General features: G+C 42.3%; 1 protein-coding gene across 1 annotated transcript in view; it reads right to left on the bottom strand.

The window, feature by feature from the left end:
* Positions 1–413: 413 nt before the first annotated feature.
* YPEL2 (yippee like 2) overlaps positions 414–18799 on the bottom strand; it is a 61638-nt gene continuing 43252 nt past the window's right edge. The window contains exons 3-5 of the mRNA XM_066591855.1: positions 10387–10430; positions 9212–9320; positions 414–503 (exon numbers count right to left, since the gene is read on the bottom strand). Coding sequence (XP_066447952.1) covers positions 414–503; positions 9212–9320; positions 10387–10430 — 243 coding nt within the window. The remainder of the gene's footprint in view (positions 504–9211; positions 9321–10386; positions 10431–18799) is intronic.

Below are 18799 nucleotides of genomic sequence, written 5' to 3'. Positions count from 1 at the left end.
CCTTTAAATGCAGGACATCATCTCCATCATACGTCCCTCCCTCTATTCATTAACTACACCCGCTTCCTGCGGTACAACGTGACCCCTCGTGTGCCTCTTTTAGACATCATGTTGCGCACAGCTTTAAATCAACTCTAATAGTAAAAAGTGACTGGGCTATGAGGCTTCTGATGCTTTCTTTAGCCAACTCTACAAAAGAGCATGAGGCCGAGGGCAACTCACAAAAGGGATACAAAGCAAAGAGACAGAGTGTCAGAAATTTAGAGGCCATTCACCAAGAATGATGGATTAAGGGTGAGAGGATGCTCCATGCGGCACAGCCTCTGAATCATATGAAACCAAGCACTCAGTTACTCGCTCATTCTAAGGATAACATGTTCAGTTGGATGGTCTTTAGATTTCTCATCATCTCTTCAATCCCAGCCATTATCCTTGATCATGTGAGCTAATTCAATGATGTATTTTCCTTCTTTATACTTCTGGCTGCTTTCAAACGCATGTTCCTAGAATAGACCGAGAAAAGCAGAGAGTTAATGACAATGTAGAATCTGCGCACAATATGGATGTTTTAGCATCCAGTTAAAAAAATAAAATAAAACAAAAAAAACAAAAAAAAAAAAAAAAAAAAAAAAATCGATCAATCTTATAACCAGAACACTACTTGGAAAAGCCAAATTTATACTAAAAGCCTCAGAGCTGCACCTAGTAATATTAAGGAGTATCCTTGGAGCTGAATTACTACAGGACATTTAAATTCCCTTGAAAATGTATTCTGAGCCCACATATATGGACTGCACTACATGGACAGGTTATTAGGTTTTTAATCAAAGTACACATGACAGTGAATGTACATTCTAGCTACTCAAACATAAAATACCAGACACTATAGTACTCAGCATTTAACATTAAAAAATACAAAATGTACAAAAATAGTGAACAGTCCAATTCTTTAACAGTCCATACGTGTACAGCATCAAGCACCACTGACCTCTATAGAAGGTTCCACGGGCAAAAGGGGGTCTGGTGTAATTGCAGGTTTTGTATTTTAATATGGAGCACTGTGCGACTATGAAACAAAGCCTGATCAACATTGTGAAATCCTTCAAGAATGCCTTCTTTTTAGTTCTCATCCTACAACAATCCTGACATATTTGACAAGAGGACAAGTTCACCTTTATTCAACTAAATGCTCATGCCAAGGTTACAAATATGGCTAGAAACAAGCTTGGGTATTTGAAAAAAAAAAAAAAACAACCACAACTATAAACCTAACTTTGTATAGCTTCTGAAAATCTGACAACTTGCGAAAAACACGAAAGATGGAGCAGGAAAATTAAATCCCCGCCGAAGATGTGAAACTAGCTTAACACAGACCACATGTACACCTCCAGTTTTCTTCTGTGCCGTCAGTAAGGCCACCTGCAGAGAGTAGCGCGTACTCACCTGCTCCCGCAGCTCCGGCTGTTTGAGGTGCCAGCTGCCGACGCATGCGCAGACCAGAGCCAGGGAGTGAGATTTCTGTGCGGGGCTTTGCGAGCCCCGCACAGAAATAGAGCATGCCGCGATTTTGTTTGCGCGAAATCTTGCGCGGCAATCACATCTGTCTGCCAAGGATTGCGTTAACAAACGCAATCCTATGGCAGCTTCCACGAGCGGAAATTCCGCAGGAAATCCCGCCGCGGAATTTCCGCCCGTCTGCAGGCGGCCTAAGGCTACTATCAGAATGCCAGTATTTTGCATCACCATTTTTAAGACAAAACAAATAGAGGGTTATAAATGGAAACATTTGTACCTCTTCAGTGTTGGTTCCACCCCTGGTTTTGGTTTACAAATACGGATGCAAAATACTAACCTAAGGCCTCCTGTCCACGGGCGATATTTCACCGCATTATCCGGCTGCGGGTAATGCAGTGAACGCATTTCTATAGGCTTAACTATGCAAAGCGCAACCCGACGTCCACAAGCGGAGAATCATAGCGATTCTCTGCTTGCAGGATTCAAATCCCTGCATGCTGTGATTTTCCGCGATTTTCTGCAGTGAGCCTATCAGATAGGCTCACCGCAGAGACCTGTCATTTCTGCCCCTGCTCCCCCATGGCAGAATATTGCTAGCCATATTCCGCCTTGCCCGTGGACAGGCAGCCTTAATATGCAAGTGTGAATGAGGTCTTCCTGACATCTCTTCTCGGAACAGGAGTGTACCACATGTATACAGTTCCATCTATAGGGTTGCACAGACTATATTCCATTTTATATCTCTATCACAGAAAACACCTAACAAAACATTTCCCAACCTGTGGAACACTTACTGTATAGTATTTCATTATTTCAAGCCAGCGCCATGTCCTGTCTGATCCTGACTATTTGGCTTACCACATGCCAAGCATTTTTTTGACCAGGATGAAATCAGGTTCCCCATCATAAAAGTGTCAGCTGTTGGCACCAATGTCTTCCTGGAACACTTAGCCAGATTGCATAGAATCTCAAAGCTCAGTGGAACCATGAGGGGCATGGTTATATACAAATATCCAGCAAAATCAATATTTGTCAAGTGTAATATAAAACAGAAGGAGAAAGGTGGATCATATATAAACCTCTTACAAGTAAAGTGTAGTGATAAATGAACTTTTGAAGATTCAGTTAGGCTGGTTTGCCGAGCTTTGACCCCAAAAAAATTGGTCTGGTCAGAATCAGTGCGAACAAAACTGGTAGTTCACAAAAAACACTAATACAATTATCGCGCAATTTATTTGATCTATTATTCACACAATAATAGTGTTGCGTAAAAGAGCCCTTAGACAATTTTAGAACGATATCTTCTAATTAGGTCAAGATGGCCAATGTTGTATACTGCGCTACAGATTAAAGCATTTGTCTACAATAGAGAAGTATCAACTTTCACCCATCATAAGCTCATTAGGGAACAAATTTTGATTTGAAAGTGCACAGTGCAAATGATACTAAAAAATTAAAATAAAAATGTCCAGTTTTTTTTTTTTTAAAGGACACTTACTAATGCTCAGTTTCCCATTTTCGAAATCCATTTTCTGCACAATTTTAACATTTTGCCTTTTTCCCACTGAGAATAGATTTCACTTTGTTTTTTAATCGAGCTATTGTTACTGATTTTGTGGGGAAATTGACACGCTAGACCCAACATGTCATTTTTCCAATATGACAGAGGCGATGCTACTTGCCCTCATTAGTTCCTTCAAATCACAGGAGAGACCTTTAAAAGCCAGCTATTCAATATGTAAAGACCTGTAAAAACAAACCACGTGGGCAGACAGATTTGGTCACCCGAAATGAAAATAAACTTTGTTTCGGAAGGTGCTTAAAACTAGATGTGTTGCCCAATTTGCGTACCGCATTTGGATGTCAGCAAGATCTTTTACAGAAGCAGAGGCTGACCTGGATGGACGCATGTCGATTTTCAGCCTTACAGACTATGTTACCAATATGGTTTACACATATGAGTTGCACTGCTTGGCATACAGACTATAGATAGGGCATATCCCCCTCCACCAGTCCCGCTGACTGTACATATTTGTAGATCATTATCATAGAAAAAAAAATAGTTAAGATCTGCATGATATGAAATTAACTTTTTCTTCTTTACAAAGTATATATTGTAGAGCTGAAGAAATAAAAACACTTCCTACACAGGCTAAGAACTAAACAAACATTTTTTTACTCCCTTCATTATTAGTTCTCTGACTTCTATTAATAAAAATCAAATATATTGCTAAGAAAAAAACAATACAATACAAAACCTACCATTTCTGCCAAAGTTAAAGATCAGAAGTCAAACTTGAAATTGTATTCTCTTCAGAGTCATGTGCAACGGCGGTGTGCTGACAAATAAACTATATTTAACCTTGCTGGGAGACTGTAGGCATCCAATATGCCCCGCACGAATCAGTGGAAACAAGCCCAGCCTTTATCAGCAATAACAGACAGATATTGCTGGAATTCGCAGCTGAAAGCATGGCTAACATACTTGGTGTTTGAAGGTTATGCCGGTCAGATTGGGAATTGAAACAGACTATTCTGAAATGTATTAGCAGCAAAGAAGAGGGCTTGAACTGAGGATATGAATTTGGTCTAAATCCTTTTTCTGTTCACGGACAGAGCACGGAGTGGGTGACCCTACACTGGCATAATGGATTTCTCAAAATGTATGTATTTGATGGAAGAATTATGTGCAACAAAACCAAAAACTGGGGACACCAGGCTCAACATTACAGCTAGGTCTCCACAGAGTGGAGTTAAAATTGCATGGTCACTATTTGCCTGCAAACAATTTTCCTGTAGGAGTAGAAAAGGTGAACAACAAATCACAAGAATTCTGACAATCGTCTCAAGTTGTCTTACAACTATTTTCCCCTCAGAGACAAACACGGAGGTAGTTTGAGACATTGTAATGCTGAATTTTTACTAGGATTTCTGGGTGACCCTTTGTCACCATAGTGCCCAAGCTTTTACTAAAAACAAAAGAAAAAACAGCAACTGTATACACTAACAATAGTTAACCCCTTAGTGACGAAGCCTCTTTGAAAAACTAATTAAAAAGGCGCAGGGTTTTTTTTTCATGGTCGCATTCCAGAAGGGCTTCTTTTGTGGGACAAGGAGTATTTTTTAATTACATCATTTTTTGGTACATATAAAGTACTGTATTACTTTTTGTCTTTTAAGGGGGATTAGGACAAAAAAAAATGTTGCTACTTGTTTTTTTTAGACTTCATTTTTACTGCGTTCAGTGGGCAAAATAAACAACATGACAACATTCTCTAGGTCAGCACGATTCTGGTGATACCAAATTTATATAGTCTTGTACAAAAATAGCAAACCCCCAAACACTTTCTTTTTTAAAGATTTGCTTTTGTGATACCAAGTGATTTTTTTTGGTATATATTTTTTTTTTACATAGTAAAGAGGTAAAGTGGGGTTTTGAAGTTTTTATATTTTTTTTTACCATTTTTTAAAATACTTTTTATTTTTGGCTCACTGGGGAACTTTATCAGCTTCTTTTATTCTTCTTCTAATTATACTGATATATAGCAGTATATTAGTGCATTAGAAAGCCTATAAGGTCAGCCAGAGGCTAAGCTTCATAAGCCACAGTTTCTTGGAGACCCGGGAGGCTATAATCAAGCCTTTGAGCACCATAGCAACCCATCGGGACCCTGCGATCACACTGCGGGGGCCCAATGGCAGACCAAGAGAGCCCCCTCCCTCTATGTCTTTTACATGCTGTGATTGCACTGACCACAGCGTGTGAAGAGTTAAACATTGGGGATCCAAAGTTTCTTTGGTCTCCGATGTTAGAGCAAGTGTCTGGCTGTCATCTGACAACAGAGCATTCGCTCCTCCCGAAACAAGAGACCCACGCACAGGCTTTTACTGCAAGGCTGTCAAGACTACGCTGCAGATTAACCCCTTAGTGACCAAGCCTGTTTGCGCCTTAATGACCAGGTCAAATTTTGCAAATCTGACACGTGTCACTTTAGCATGGAAAAACACCAGAAAGGTTTTGCATATCCAAGCGATTCTGACATTGTTTTTTCGCCACATGTTGTACTTCATCTAGGCGGAAAAAAAAAGACCGATAGAATTTGTGTTTATTTATTAAAAGCGCCAAAATTGGGAAAATTTTGAAAAAAATCGTCATTTTTTCACATTTCCAACTGCAATATCTCAAATATGTGCAAACATAGTATAGAAATTTTTGGTAAGATATATATTTCCATCCGTTTACTTTATTTTGGGCGCACATTGGAAAAACTTTCGTGTTTTTTTTAACCATTTAGGAGACGTACAAATTTAACATTACTTTTCAGCATTTTGAGGAACACTGTGTTTTCCCTACACCAAACCAAGATTGGAAAGAGTCAAAATTATAGATACCCCCACAAGTGACCCCATTTTAAAAACTACACCCTTTAAGGTAGTCACTGAGGGGTGTCATGAGTATTTTAACCCCACAGTTTTTTTTTAGGAGTCAATGCAATTTAGAAGAGAAAAACTAAAATTTCATATTTTTGCAAATATGTCATTTTAAAGACAGGACTTTTTTCTATAGTACACATGAAAATTAGGATTTGCACCCCAGAATGGATACCCGTTTGTCCCGTGCGCAGAAACATAGCCATTGTGGCCCTAATCTTACGTCTGGATGCACAATGGGGCCCAAAATGAAAGGAGCAACCGGTGGCTTTCGGAACAGAAATTTTGCTTGAAGGAGATTTAGGCCCTATTGCACACTTGTAGAGCCATTGAGTAAGCAAAACGACGGAGAACGCCCACAAGTGACCCCATTTTGAAAAGTAGACCCCTTAACGAATTTATCTAGGGGTGCGATGACTTTTTTGACTTCACAGCTTTTGAATGAATCTAAGCCAAGCCGAAGGAAAAAAAATTACGATTTTCATTTTTTTGGCAATTGTGTCAATTTAAAAACAGGTTTTTTTTGTACAGTGTACATAGGAATGAAGACGTTCACCCCAAAATGGATACCCCCGTTTGTCCCGTGTTCAGAAACATACCTATTGTGGCCCTAATCTACTTAAAGGAAACATGGCTAGGCCTATAATGGAAGGAGCACCCGTTGGATTTCAGGGTACAACGGAATAAATTCCAGTCCCCATTGCCCACCACTTGTAGAGCCATTGAGTGGCCAAAACGATAGAGAACCCCCACAAATGACCCCATTTTGAAAACTAGACCCCTTAACAAATTCATCTAGGGGTGTACTGCGTATTTTGACCCCACAGTATTTGAATGAATCTAAGCAAAGCAAAAAATTACGATTTTCATTTTTTTGGCAATTTTGTCAATTTAAAAACAGGTTTTTTTGTACAGGGTACATAGGAATGAAGACGTTCACCCCAAAATGGATCCCCCCGTTTGTCCCATGTTCAGAAACATACCCATTGTGGCCCTAATCTACTTACAGGACACATGGCTAGTCCCATAATGGAGGGAATGCCCGCTGGATTTCAGGGCAGAACTGAATAAATTCCAGGCCCCATTGCCCACTTATACGGGGAAAAAAAAAATTGACTTCCTAAAAATAACCCCCCCCCCCCCCCCCCGCCATCCTCATTTTTTGGCATTCCCTAAATATTAGATAAAGGTAATATAAACTGCGTTTTATGTCCGAAGACGGGTAATTACGGAGGCTGGTTGGGTTGGGCACATGGGGCAAGAAAACCGTGTATCCCCCCTCTTCTCATGTATTTTTGGGGGTATTTCGTAACCTCAGCGGCGGGGATGGGGTGTAAAAAGTGGCGCTCTGTGAGGCTTTGTAATGTTGTTGTGGTGCAGCAGTCTCACACAGAAGGCGCTCAACAAGGTGCTCCTGGAACTGCATGAAGGCGAGCATTCCCGGGGCTTCTTGTAAATTACGGATTACAGGTAGCGGTCTGAATAACGCCGGGCTCACACGGCCGTAGGTGGAATCCGGTTGTGGAGGCCCGCAGCGGATCCCATCTGTGAGCCGGCCGTGACCCTGCGTACGGCCGCGTAATGTACTGCGCACAACTGCCTACTCACACAGGCGGTCATGCGCAGTACACCGTTTTTTGTTTATATTTCCCACGCCGTCGCTTAGAGATGACCCGGGTACCCGCAGCTCATACATAATGTATTTGCACATGGGCTGCGGGTATATCCGCCGTCATAGAGCACAATGGGCTCTAGGTCGCGGATATCCGCGGTAAAATATAGCATGCTGCCAGAAGGGTCCATGGAGGATAAAGCGCATCTGAATTCAAATGCGGAAGCCTCCGAGAAGATGTTTCATCTCCCCCCACCGAGCGCGTCGGTGAGGGGAGATGAAACTGCCACTTTTTAAAGAACTTTTACGTGATCGCCTTTATCCATTGGATAACGGCGATCACGTGACCAGTAACCGCATACCGTGGCTCCCCGTGACATCTCCAGGCTCTTGGCTACCTTTGCTAGCCAGCAGCAGGGAGATTTTACATTTCTTGGGCAATATTTCACTTTTGCGCATGCTTCCGCCATCATGCTGACGGGCGCATGCCCCGAAGCTGGGGTAAGGTCCACGGATCAACATCCCATCAGGGAACAAATCTGGGACCTTGGGTATGTAATTTCATCCCCCCTTACGGATACGATCCGTAAGGGGAGATGAAACTTTAACTTTTTTTAACTTTTAACTTTTTTTTTTGACTTTTTAACTTTATATGATCATATGACTGGAAACCGCATACAGCGGTCCCCAGTCATATCTCCCTGCACTCGGCTAACTGTGACAGCCGGGTGCAGGGAGATTTTGAATTTGCCGGGCTCGCCGGCCTTCTGCGCATGCGCGCCACATCGGCACATCGCAGAAGCAAGCGGGGGGTCCCGACACCGGCCGGAGGACATCGGCGGACCTGAGGTGAGTATTTTCACCTCCCCTCATGGATCGGATCCATGAGGGGAGGTGAAACTTTTTTTTACACTTTTTTCACTTTTCCGCGATCGTTGTTATCCATTGGATAATGGCGATCGCGGTACCGGGGACCGCTAACCGCGATCCCTGCTGACATTTTAAGTCTCCCACGCCGCCGGGCCTTCTGCGCATGCGGCTGACGTAATGCCGCCTGGCGCGCATGCGCAGAAGGACAGCTCCCGGAGCATCGGGACAGCGGGGAGTCGTGCGGCGGACCTCTGAGTAATTTCAGCTGCTCCGATGGATCCGATCCATCAGAGCAGCTGAATGTCACTTTTTTTGCAGTTTTATTTATTTTTTTGCGATCGGCGCTATCCATTGCATAGCGCCGATCACAATGCCCGGGGTGGGTCAGAACAGCCCGGGATGACAGCTCCATGCTGTCAGCTACCTGCGGACACCGACAGCATGGAGCTGTCACGTCCAGAGCCCGAGGGGCTTTATTCTCTGCAGGACACATGTTTTTACGTCCTCAGAGAATAAAGCCCACTTCAGGAGGATGTAAAAACACTATGGGCTGGTCGTTAAGGGGTTAAAGCCCCTGAACGGCCGCCACCAAAAGCCGTATGGGAAGTGGTTACAGGGTTAAATAAAAGGAACAAACAGGTTGCTGATTCATCATAATCATCATCATGTATTATGCAAAGGTCATTGCTGTTAGATAATAATGGAGATCTACTGCAAACATCTTTATAGGCTGAGATATTTGCAATGTTCTAACTACAACAGATGTCATGCACGACTACTTACATATTTCCAGCCCAATGTTGTTTTGCAATTTTCACAGTAGATGTCTGCTACAGCATGGAGTCCTGTAAGTAACACACGCTCTTCTGCAGGTCCACAACCAACATTAACACTACAGTAAAAAAAAAAAAAAAGGTATAACAGTGAATTGCAGATCTAGATGATGCAGAAAATACAATTATGCCCTTATGGCAGGAATGGTTCACAATGGTAATTAAAAAGCCCCGTGCCATCCTGAAACTCTTCTGGAATTGCGCTAAGTTATACAGTTGTTCAGTCTTTACGCTTTCAAAAACTGAACAAATTTATCGTCTGTTCTGTTGTGCATGCATTTACACTGAACAATAATCGTTCAGATTATCGCCGATTGAGGAAATCTGAACAATTTCTCAGCCCATGTAAAAGGGCCCTTAGACTAGAGAGTCTTAAAATGCACCAGATTTATCATAGTAGCTCTGCTGAATGCTAGGACTGTTGACGGTCTAGTTTAAAAAAATGTTGGTGCAATATAGACGACACCACCTTTCACGAAGGAGCTCTTTGATGGACATTGCAAAAAAAAAAAAAAAGGGGCGTCCCATGGTCACTAAAACACATAGTAAGTGTTGCAACAAAAACATGTTTGATAGCTTTCTGACACAGTTTGAAAATTTGATTGTGTTTTGGTGAAAATCATAAATAAGCTCTGTTTTTCAAAAGATTGTCAGAGTCGGAAAACTTTTTATCATGTATGTTTATGTACGATGAGAGAGAGGGAGAGCGAACAGAGGCTTGTTCTTCTACTGGCAAGTTGAGTAGAGTTTGGGTGAATGTTGACTATACAGCGGAGTGGAGGAGGGAAGAGGGGTTTTAAGTAGAGGACTCAATCGGGATGGGTGAAGAGTCGGTTGCATTAAACCAGCTTCCTTAAAGGGTTTTTTCTATGTGCGACTGCTCCAGTCAATCACTGGCTATGGAAGTTCACTATTGTGACCAGTGATTCGCTGCATCAGTTACACATCCTGTTTAGCAGCAACCAGGAAGGACAGAATGATTGTGAAGCAATTCTAACTTGTGTGAAAACTCCTTTAAGAGAGTCATCAACACATCTTGTCTTTTGCATACACATACACACACAATTTAAATTAGTAGGTACCACAGGCAATACAATAGAATCTTCTGTTTCAAGTGATACTCACACAGAATTGAATAGATAAGCGCGACCTTGACTTCCTTGAAATGACTGCCAGAGGGGTGGGGGGGGAAAAGAAAAAAAAAAAAAAGTCATTGTAAAGTTAAATGTTACACTTCTTATCTAGGCTTTGGATGTTTTTACCTGTATGTAGAATAAAAGGTGGATGTTCGATAGAAAGGAGTAAAAAAAAAAAAAACACTAATATAATAGGGTCTTATAAAATAAGGCAACATTAGAATGTTAAGTTTGATACAAAAGTCACATTAGACACTCAAGAGGCTAGCAACATAAGAATTTGCACCCAGATGCAGTGTACAGTAACTATAAACAAACAGTAGGCATCAACCTATGTGTACTACATATTGTGCTTCCAATAACATTCAATATATTGTGCTTGTAAAGAAAAGAAAAAAGAAAGGACTTATTTGTATAGCGCCAACTTATTGCGCAGCACTTTCAGGTAATTTATTACCCCGCCACCAAGCTGGGTACTCATTTTACCGGCCTCGGAAGGATGGAAGGCTGAGTCAACCTTGAGCCAGCTACTTGAACCATGCGTGGATTGAACCCACAGCCTTCAGGTCGTGAGTGAGAGTTTAGGACTGCATTCTGCTGCCTTAAGGCCGGCTTCACACGGGCGTGACAGGCGGCGCCCCCCAGAGACCCCATACTTACCAGCAGAAGATAGCGTGAAGACGCTTCCCCGCCCACCGCCGCCGCGTCATGTGACACGCCCACCGCGTTTTCACGCTATCTTCCGCTGTGTTACAGCGAGAGATAGCGTGAACGGATGGCTTCCATTGACTGCAATGGAAGCCGTCCGCGCGTACACCCGCGGCAAATAGAGCATGCTGCGGGTGAGGACGGGAGATTTCACGGTGCAGAATTCCGCGATGGAATTCCGCACCATGAGCATTGAGCTATAAGGTTCAATAGAACCTAATAGCAGCGGGCAACGCAGCGGATTTTTGCGGAAAATCCGTTCGTGGGATGGAGGCCTAACACTCAAGTAAATTATGACAAATACAAAAGGAAGTAGGCTGAGTACCAAAAAAAGCATTTAGAACAATGCAGAGTGTGGAACAACAGTTCAAAATGTGAAGTCAATACAGAAATTATGATGTAGCATGAAAACTAGACAAGAGGGTTGTGTCAAACAAAGTAAGCTTTGTGTTACTGGTAATAAGTGGAGCAATGGGGGAAGCTGTTGGTGAAGGATCATCATGGTTCATATACCTGTTAAAAAACAAACAGTCACAAATGCATTTAAAAAGATAATTTGCCTCCTAAATTTTTAAAAACTAAGCCAAAAGGTGCCAGAGCTTGGAGTCCTGTGATGTGTATGTTAATGGAGAGACTGGGCAAATCTGATGCCATTCAACAGCTCCACTGCATTTGAAAGTATAGACATAGTACAAGCTTTTCATTATTTGTGCACCAGTAACGATAAACTAATGTTCAACATACAATGCCACAGACACTGCTGATCTGCGAAACATACAATTGGCTGTAAGATCCAGCCAATCAGAATGGCCATTTCACTGACAAAACATCTGCATAACAGAAGTACATGCCCCGATTGGCTGTCCAGTACAGTTTCTCAACAGTATAATAAGTACTACATGTTTCATACTGCTCCCGGCGTCTCCTCTGCGATGCATCAGCTGGCGCATCACCACTGAAAGTTTCAGTGTGGGCCTCTGCGAGACCCGCACAGAAATAGGACATGTCGTGATTTGTCTTCTGCACGCGTTTTCATGTGGACAAATCGTGGCTATGTGCATAGGATTGCATTATCTAATGCAATCCTATGCAAGCGGGCACGGGCGGAACTTCTGCGGGAAATCCCGCCGCAGAATTTCTGCTCGTGTGCAGGAGGCCTTAAGAGGGATTTACAGCTTCCAGCAGCTCTTACTGGCTGTTATGAAACGCCTGCTAAAAACACTGTAATACAACAATAAAAAAAACCAAAAACTGAAAAAAAACCAAAATCACAAGAATGCCTGGGAGAGTGGCCTTATTCTCAGCAGGAGATCTGTTGACCAAGTCCTTACACACTAGCAGATTCTCTTTTAAACAAGTGACGTCACCGCTACCTCATTCGCTCTTGTGCAGCCCGTTTAGACAGGCAGACACATCGTTGGCTTGTTCGCTGTATAAAAAGTGAATGAGAAAGACTGAACAAGCGCTATTTAAACCGCCCGACAAGCTAACGAGCCAATGATGGTTTTTATGCCTGAAAAAAAACGGACAAGTAAAAACTATTCTTGTTTAGACTGAACAATTATCTTTTGCTCAGTTGAATGATTTTTCTGAATGGTCATCAGTCTAAAAGCAACCTTAGTTTTCAGTCCTTCTCAACTGCACTTTTTATCAGATTTTTTTTGTTGCGGTCATAAATTTTCTTGTGGCCATAAATTAGCTAATAAGTATGTGAAGAGTGAAGAGAGCAAAGGGAAACTAAGGGCCCTTTTACACTGAACGATAATTATTCAGATTTTCGCTGGATCACTGGATTCTGAATAACCGTTCAGTGTAAAATGCCAGAAGGCTGAATGACAAAATGATAATTTGTTCAATGTTAAGTTTCCCACCTTTTGCGTGTGTAAACAGGCAGTTCATCTACAAACGACTGCCTGATTATTGTGAATGGAGCGGCCAGAATGATCTTAGTCTTGCTCCACCTCCATTCACTGAGCAATCCACGCTTCTGTGTTAAAGCACAGGGGTGATTAGGCACCAATTGTCCCGTGAAAAAGGGCCCTAAAACCATCAGTCCAGCTTCATAGGTAGATGTGCTATTGGCTGTGGCATCTATACAGTCATTTGTAAAAGCTACAGAAAAACAAACAAAAAAGGGGGTCTATAGCCTTTGGTGCATTAACACGTTGCAGAAACGCTGCAGATTTTCTATCACTGTACTATAACTCTTAGGCCGCCTGCACACGAGCGGAAATCCCGCCGCGGGATTTCCCGCGGGATTTCCGCCGCTGAAAGTTTGCATAGGAGTGCATTAAAATACGCACTCCTATGCAGACGGCCGCGGTTTGGCCGCGCGAAATCTCGCGCGGCAAACAAACCGCGGCATGTCCTAATTTTCTGCGGGGCACGCACTCACCTGGCCGCCGGCTGCGCGGCAGCCGGCACATGAAAGAGCCGGGGCCGCCAGGCGCGGGTGAGTACGCGCTCGTCCCTGCAGGCGCTCGGGTCGGATTGCGCGGCGAGAATTCTCGCTGCCGGATCCGACCCGCTCGTCTGCAGGCGGCCTTACGTGCGGATTTGCTGTGGAAATTTCGCAACAAAATCATAGCATTTACGCAACATGTGAATGTAGCCTTAAAAGGAGGCTTTCTGGAAAAAAATGCTGCTGTAAAAATTACAAGCAAGCTAATATTCACTTCTCCTGGCTCTCCGCTTCTACCCCACTGACAGGTCCAGGTATCCACCATGATGTATTGTTTACAGGCTGCAGCAGCTAATCACAGAGCCCAGTGCCCCATGTACCAAGTAAGTAGCTGCAACCTTTGAGTACAGCCATACGTGTATTGAAAGTGCTGCAGATTTTCTGTGCCAGTTTGTTAAGCGTGGGTTAGACATATTGGGTTACTACTACATATTTACGGTGGATTTTTCTTCTGCTTTAACTGATGTTGGAACTTTATGTAGTTCTCTATCCCCAGCCACCTATAAAACCAGTGCTACACAGAGTCTAGAAACAACCCTGAAATGGTGCAAACAATGGATATATGTTAGAGCATTTGTTCTGAAATATCTATATACTGCTCATCATTGATAAAGCCTTTCAAGATGTGCAAGCTGCTGTGCCATAGGCGCTTATGCAATCCCACTGTCAGGACTGGACCCAGGAACCTCCTGTACTCCAAGCAGTAGCCCTACATATTGAGCTATCCCTCCACATACTTGACATTGTTTTCCAGATCCTACTATCCATCACTGTTCCAGATTAGAACATCCTATAAAAGCCTGGGCCTGACACCCCTGCATTGCATGATTATTGTGCTCCATTATCTGTATCAAGCTTTCTCTCCTCACCTGCTCCTCCCCTGCATAAGCGACTACCTGCTAGGGACTCCTGGATTCCCATCTGACTAAGCTTCCCGCCTCATCCATTGTACTGCAAACATGACTACCTGGAGTGTTTCTCTTCAGTTGGGTCATGTGATGATCTTGTGACCATCTAGGATTTACTTGGTTTTATGTTCTCTTGAAGTTGTTTTGAGTTACCTGGGCCCCCTGTACAATGAAGTTACGTGGACTGTACCACACAGGCTCTTCACAGGGTGTAGCCTTTTCACAGTTAGTTATTGATGATTAGAGGCTCATGTCACATAACTATCATGAAAAGGAGATTTTTTTTAGCTTATGTGATTATAGAAGGTAATGGTTACTGCAGCATCCTCCCAACAGCTAGAGATGGTCAAGTGATGCATCATGAGATTGCTTGCATTGTATAGAGGAAGAGAAAGCTAAAAATCAAGCTACTGCCTGGTAAGTATGAGAAATGAGGCTGCACTGCATGGAAGTAACTGCAATATGCATAGGAGTCATCTGGAGTGTGACAGGCAATCAGGTGAGGCGGGCAGTGATGAAAGAGTGCTTTTGCTGCAGTGGCCCTTTAAGAGATTTATCCGCTTTGGACAATACATATTTGCTTGAAGTGTTCTTTGATAGTATGCCTATCCCAATGTGTCCCCCTTTTGCTTGAAGTGTTCTTTGATAGTATGCCTATCCCAATGTGTCCCCCTACTGGGCCACTAGAAATCACCTGTAATCTATAAGAAAACTTGGCAACAAGTGTTCCTGTAGGAAAACTGAAGTACACACGGTGTCAATTCAAATTAATGGGTTGCCTGTGGTCGATTGACGATCTTTGTAACCAGAGATGAGTATCCTGAACAGAGGGCCTCATCCATTAACTCAGAAATCCTAAATAGGGTGTATGAAAATAAAACCCCACACATCACATGAAGCTGTTGAGGTGAAGGAAAACCTGCAAATGGATTTTGATGCAGTTGCAGTTGAAAGAAAGTTGCATTGAAAACCTCCGCAAAACCCCTAATTATTGTTCTTCAGGTGTGGTTCTTGATGCCGTTTTAACTACACCCCAACCACTGAGGACTAGTGGTATCTCTGAGACACTCCAATGATGCCGGGACTGCGCTGTCGCCTTTATTACGGTGTGGTGATAAATCGGATCCAGTTAAAACATATGTAGCAATCTGTTGCAGAACCTACATCATATTCTATACAGTCAATAAATCATCCCTTCTTTATGAAGTAAAACCAGAGAAATGAAGCGGATGGTATAAGGCAGCATTTCAATATCACAACGCACAGCAGCAGTCTAATGGTATTGTCTTCCTCCTCTCTAACGTTAGAGACATACTAAACTTGGAAGTGCATTTTAAAACCTATTACCCTGCTATATTGCTCAGACTTATACCTACTCAGACAGATTAGCAACAGGCAAGCTAAAGTGTATGTGTCCTTGCTATAAACCTTCTATGGTTTAATCTGCCTACACAGCTCAATGGTACGTCCAGTCTATTAATTATGAATGACGACAAGTGTGTCAGCAATTGTATTTTTAGGTTACCCTGACGCCAATGAAAAAATCTCTCTGTTATTATCTCCTGATACCTGCGTAGGGCTTTCTATTACCTGCAAGCACATCTGAACCTGCCCTGAGAAGCTCAGTAAGTGTTCTAGGCATTATCACCATTCATTACAAGGCAGAATACACAGGCAAATAAGGTTTATTGTAGAACCATTCTATCAGCGTGCAGCTCTGTACTCCTCTCTAACAGCCTCACAAGCACTCAGTTACAAAGAATTAAAAAAAAATTATAAAAACAGTAATTGTCTGGGATTTTAACTTTCTATAGATTACCTGTCCTCAGAATGATTGGCAGGGGTCTGCTGCTCAGATTCCCACTGATCAGCTGATTACCAGTAGCGCTGTCACTGGGGAAAGCACAGGAAGCAGATCACACTGACCATAGTGCAGTGGCCTGGGTTGGTACTGCAAGCACAGCCACTATGAATTCAATGGAACTTTCCTGTCCGCATGGGCCAATAATCCTGCAGAATGATTTCAACACCTAGTGAATACCACAAAAGAATTGCTGCATTTTGAAAACTGAAGCAGTTCCAACATGCCACTGCATGGACGTCTTTAATAAAATGGTTAAGTGCACAAAAGAGGGGCAAATGAGGTTTAACACTGAGAAATGCATGGTTATGCTCCATTCATTTCAATCAAACTTCTGGAAATAGCTGAGCATTTGATTTCTGTTCCCTCTGGCTGTCCCATTGAGGTAAAAGGAGCAGCAATGTACATGCTCAAATGCCATATCACTACTGTAAGCAATTTCTGGACAGTGTTCTAAGATTGATGGGGGCTGCAGTGGTGTCAGACCCCACCGATCAGAAAGTCATTCCCTATCGTGTGAGAAGGGGATAGCTTTACATGTTGGTACATCCCGTTTCAGTTGGGATTGCAAATGGTTAAAAAAGCCAGTACAAGCTAAAACAACCAAATAAGTATATATTATATATATCTACCGTAGCTCTTTTTTTTTTCTAGACCAATCCCAGAAAGTGGCCATATACTGACTGGTATGTATAAATGCCACATCCCAAACATGCAGACAAACTGCTAAATAAATCCTTTTATATCTGGGTCAGCGTATGCTGTCATAGCATTTCTCACGTACACACTGGCACTTGTGCCTAAAATGTCTCATGAACACAAATTACTACTACATACTGTTTGACAATCCAAAAAGGCTACATTTTTATGCTGTTCACACTTTATTACATTCCTTCCAGCAGATACATTAAATTTGCATTTTAGATAGACCTTCTGCACAACCAACAGGCAACTGTAAAATGTAACCATTGTCTATTTAGGCAATTTCATAATCTGGGGGTGGAAAGTGGAGGATGGGGTTTCACAGTGGATCTAACACAAGGACACACTTTGTGACGCCAACATAAACTGCACTAATAGCACTAAAGCCTTAGAAATGCTAACATTTTAAAATCAGGAGCAGGCCTTGTTTAATGCAGACACAGAAATGTGATACATATTGTCTGCATCAAGGAGGCGGTAATGAATACTGGTGTTACCCAGAACTTTCTTTTTTTTTTTTAAATAAAAAGTTAAGAAAAGAAATATTACATATATCCACTTACTAGAAGAAAAAGCCATAGCACCATACACTAAATTCACTGCTATATTAAATAGGACACAATGCCAAGGTGTACAGAAGAAACTGGTGTGTTACGACAGTTTACCAAGATTCCAATATCTTGAGACAACTAAAATAAAAAAAAAAAAAAAGTTGTGCCAAAATTAGCAACAATATTAAACAGTGCTCTACTTCTTATAACTGTAGGTGTGGCTTGGCTAAAGCGGCTACGGCTTCCCATGGCTTGCCAGAAGTGCTAAAATTATGCCAGAACCTGGCAGAATAATTGTAGAAGTCGTCTTCACCAGCTCATAGCTGATGTGTAGATTTCACATTTTGAAGCACAGGCTGGCCAGACATGCACCAAGTTTATTAATAGGTACATGCCCCTAATGAATTTGGCGCACCTCATCCCAGGATACACTTTAATTAGTCCAGCAGGTAAAACCCTGCTCTATGAAAATTTCCCCTATATGATAAATATTCACAATCATAGAAAATGTTCCAAGGCCAACAGGCCGAGTCTATATTGCACACCTACGCGCACTCCGGTTCCCGTGGTCTGTCCTCCATATGCAGTGCCTAGTAGAGATGGAAAGAATTCATTCTTAGAGGCTCAATGGGTCGATTTTTGCCCTTTCCTAGAAAGCCATCAAGCAAGGCCTAGGAAACAAGTTTTAATATGGCATTCAGATGGTAAGGAGTCCTTCCGCATCTTAAATTATGGTCCAAAAAGTTTGTAATTTCCATGGATGTGAGATTTTCAGATAGCATTCAGCATTGTAACTGCAGAGGGGTTTACTTTACCTGATAACACAGTATATGTCACATAAAACAGTTTGTGGTAGTGAAATTGCATTTTTTTTTTTAAGTTTGATTTATTGCCAAGACTAAAACATAGTAAGTAAAAGAGGAAGGCCTCATGTCCACTAGAAAAATACAATCTGCGCAGAATCTGCTGCGGATTTGCTTTAAATGGTATTTTTTTTCATGTGGATATCCGCACCTATTGCTATCAATGTGATAGCAATGTGGCCGATCCGCGGTAAAAATGGAGCATGCCGAGTTTTTTCTCCCATGCGTGAAAAACGCAAATCTATTAAAATCCTATCAGCGGGTGCAAAATTCAATTTAATTGACTGCGGATGGCCAATAACTCCCTATGGGCAAAATTGAATGCGGATTCCGCAATTCAATTTTGCT

Source organism: Eleutherodactylus coqui, chromosome 1 (assembly GCF_035609145.1).
Source record: "Eleutherodactylus coqui strain aEleCoq1 chromosome 1, aEleCoq1.hap1, whole genome shotgun sequence".
NCBI classification, from domain to species: Eukaryota; Metazoa; Chordata; class Amphibia; order Anura; family Eleutherodactylidae; genus Eleutherodactylus; species Eleutherodactylus coqui.
Note: the sequence above shows the minus strand (reverse complement) of the source record. Positions and strands in the feature narration are given on the sequence as shown.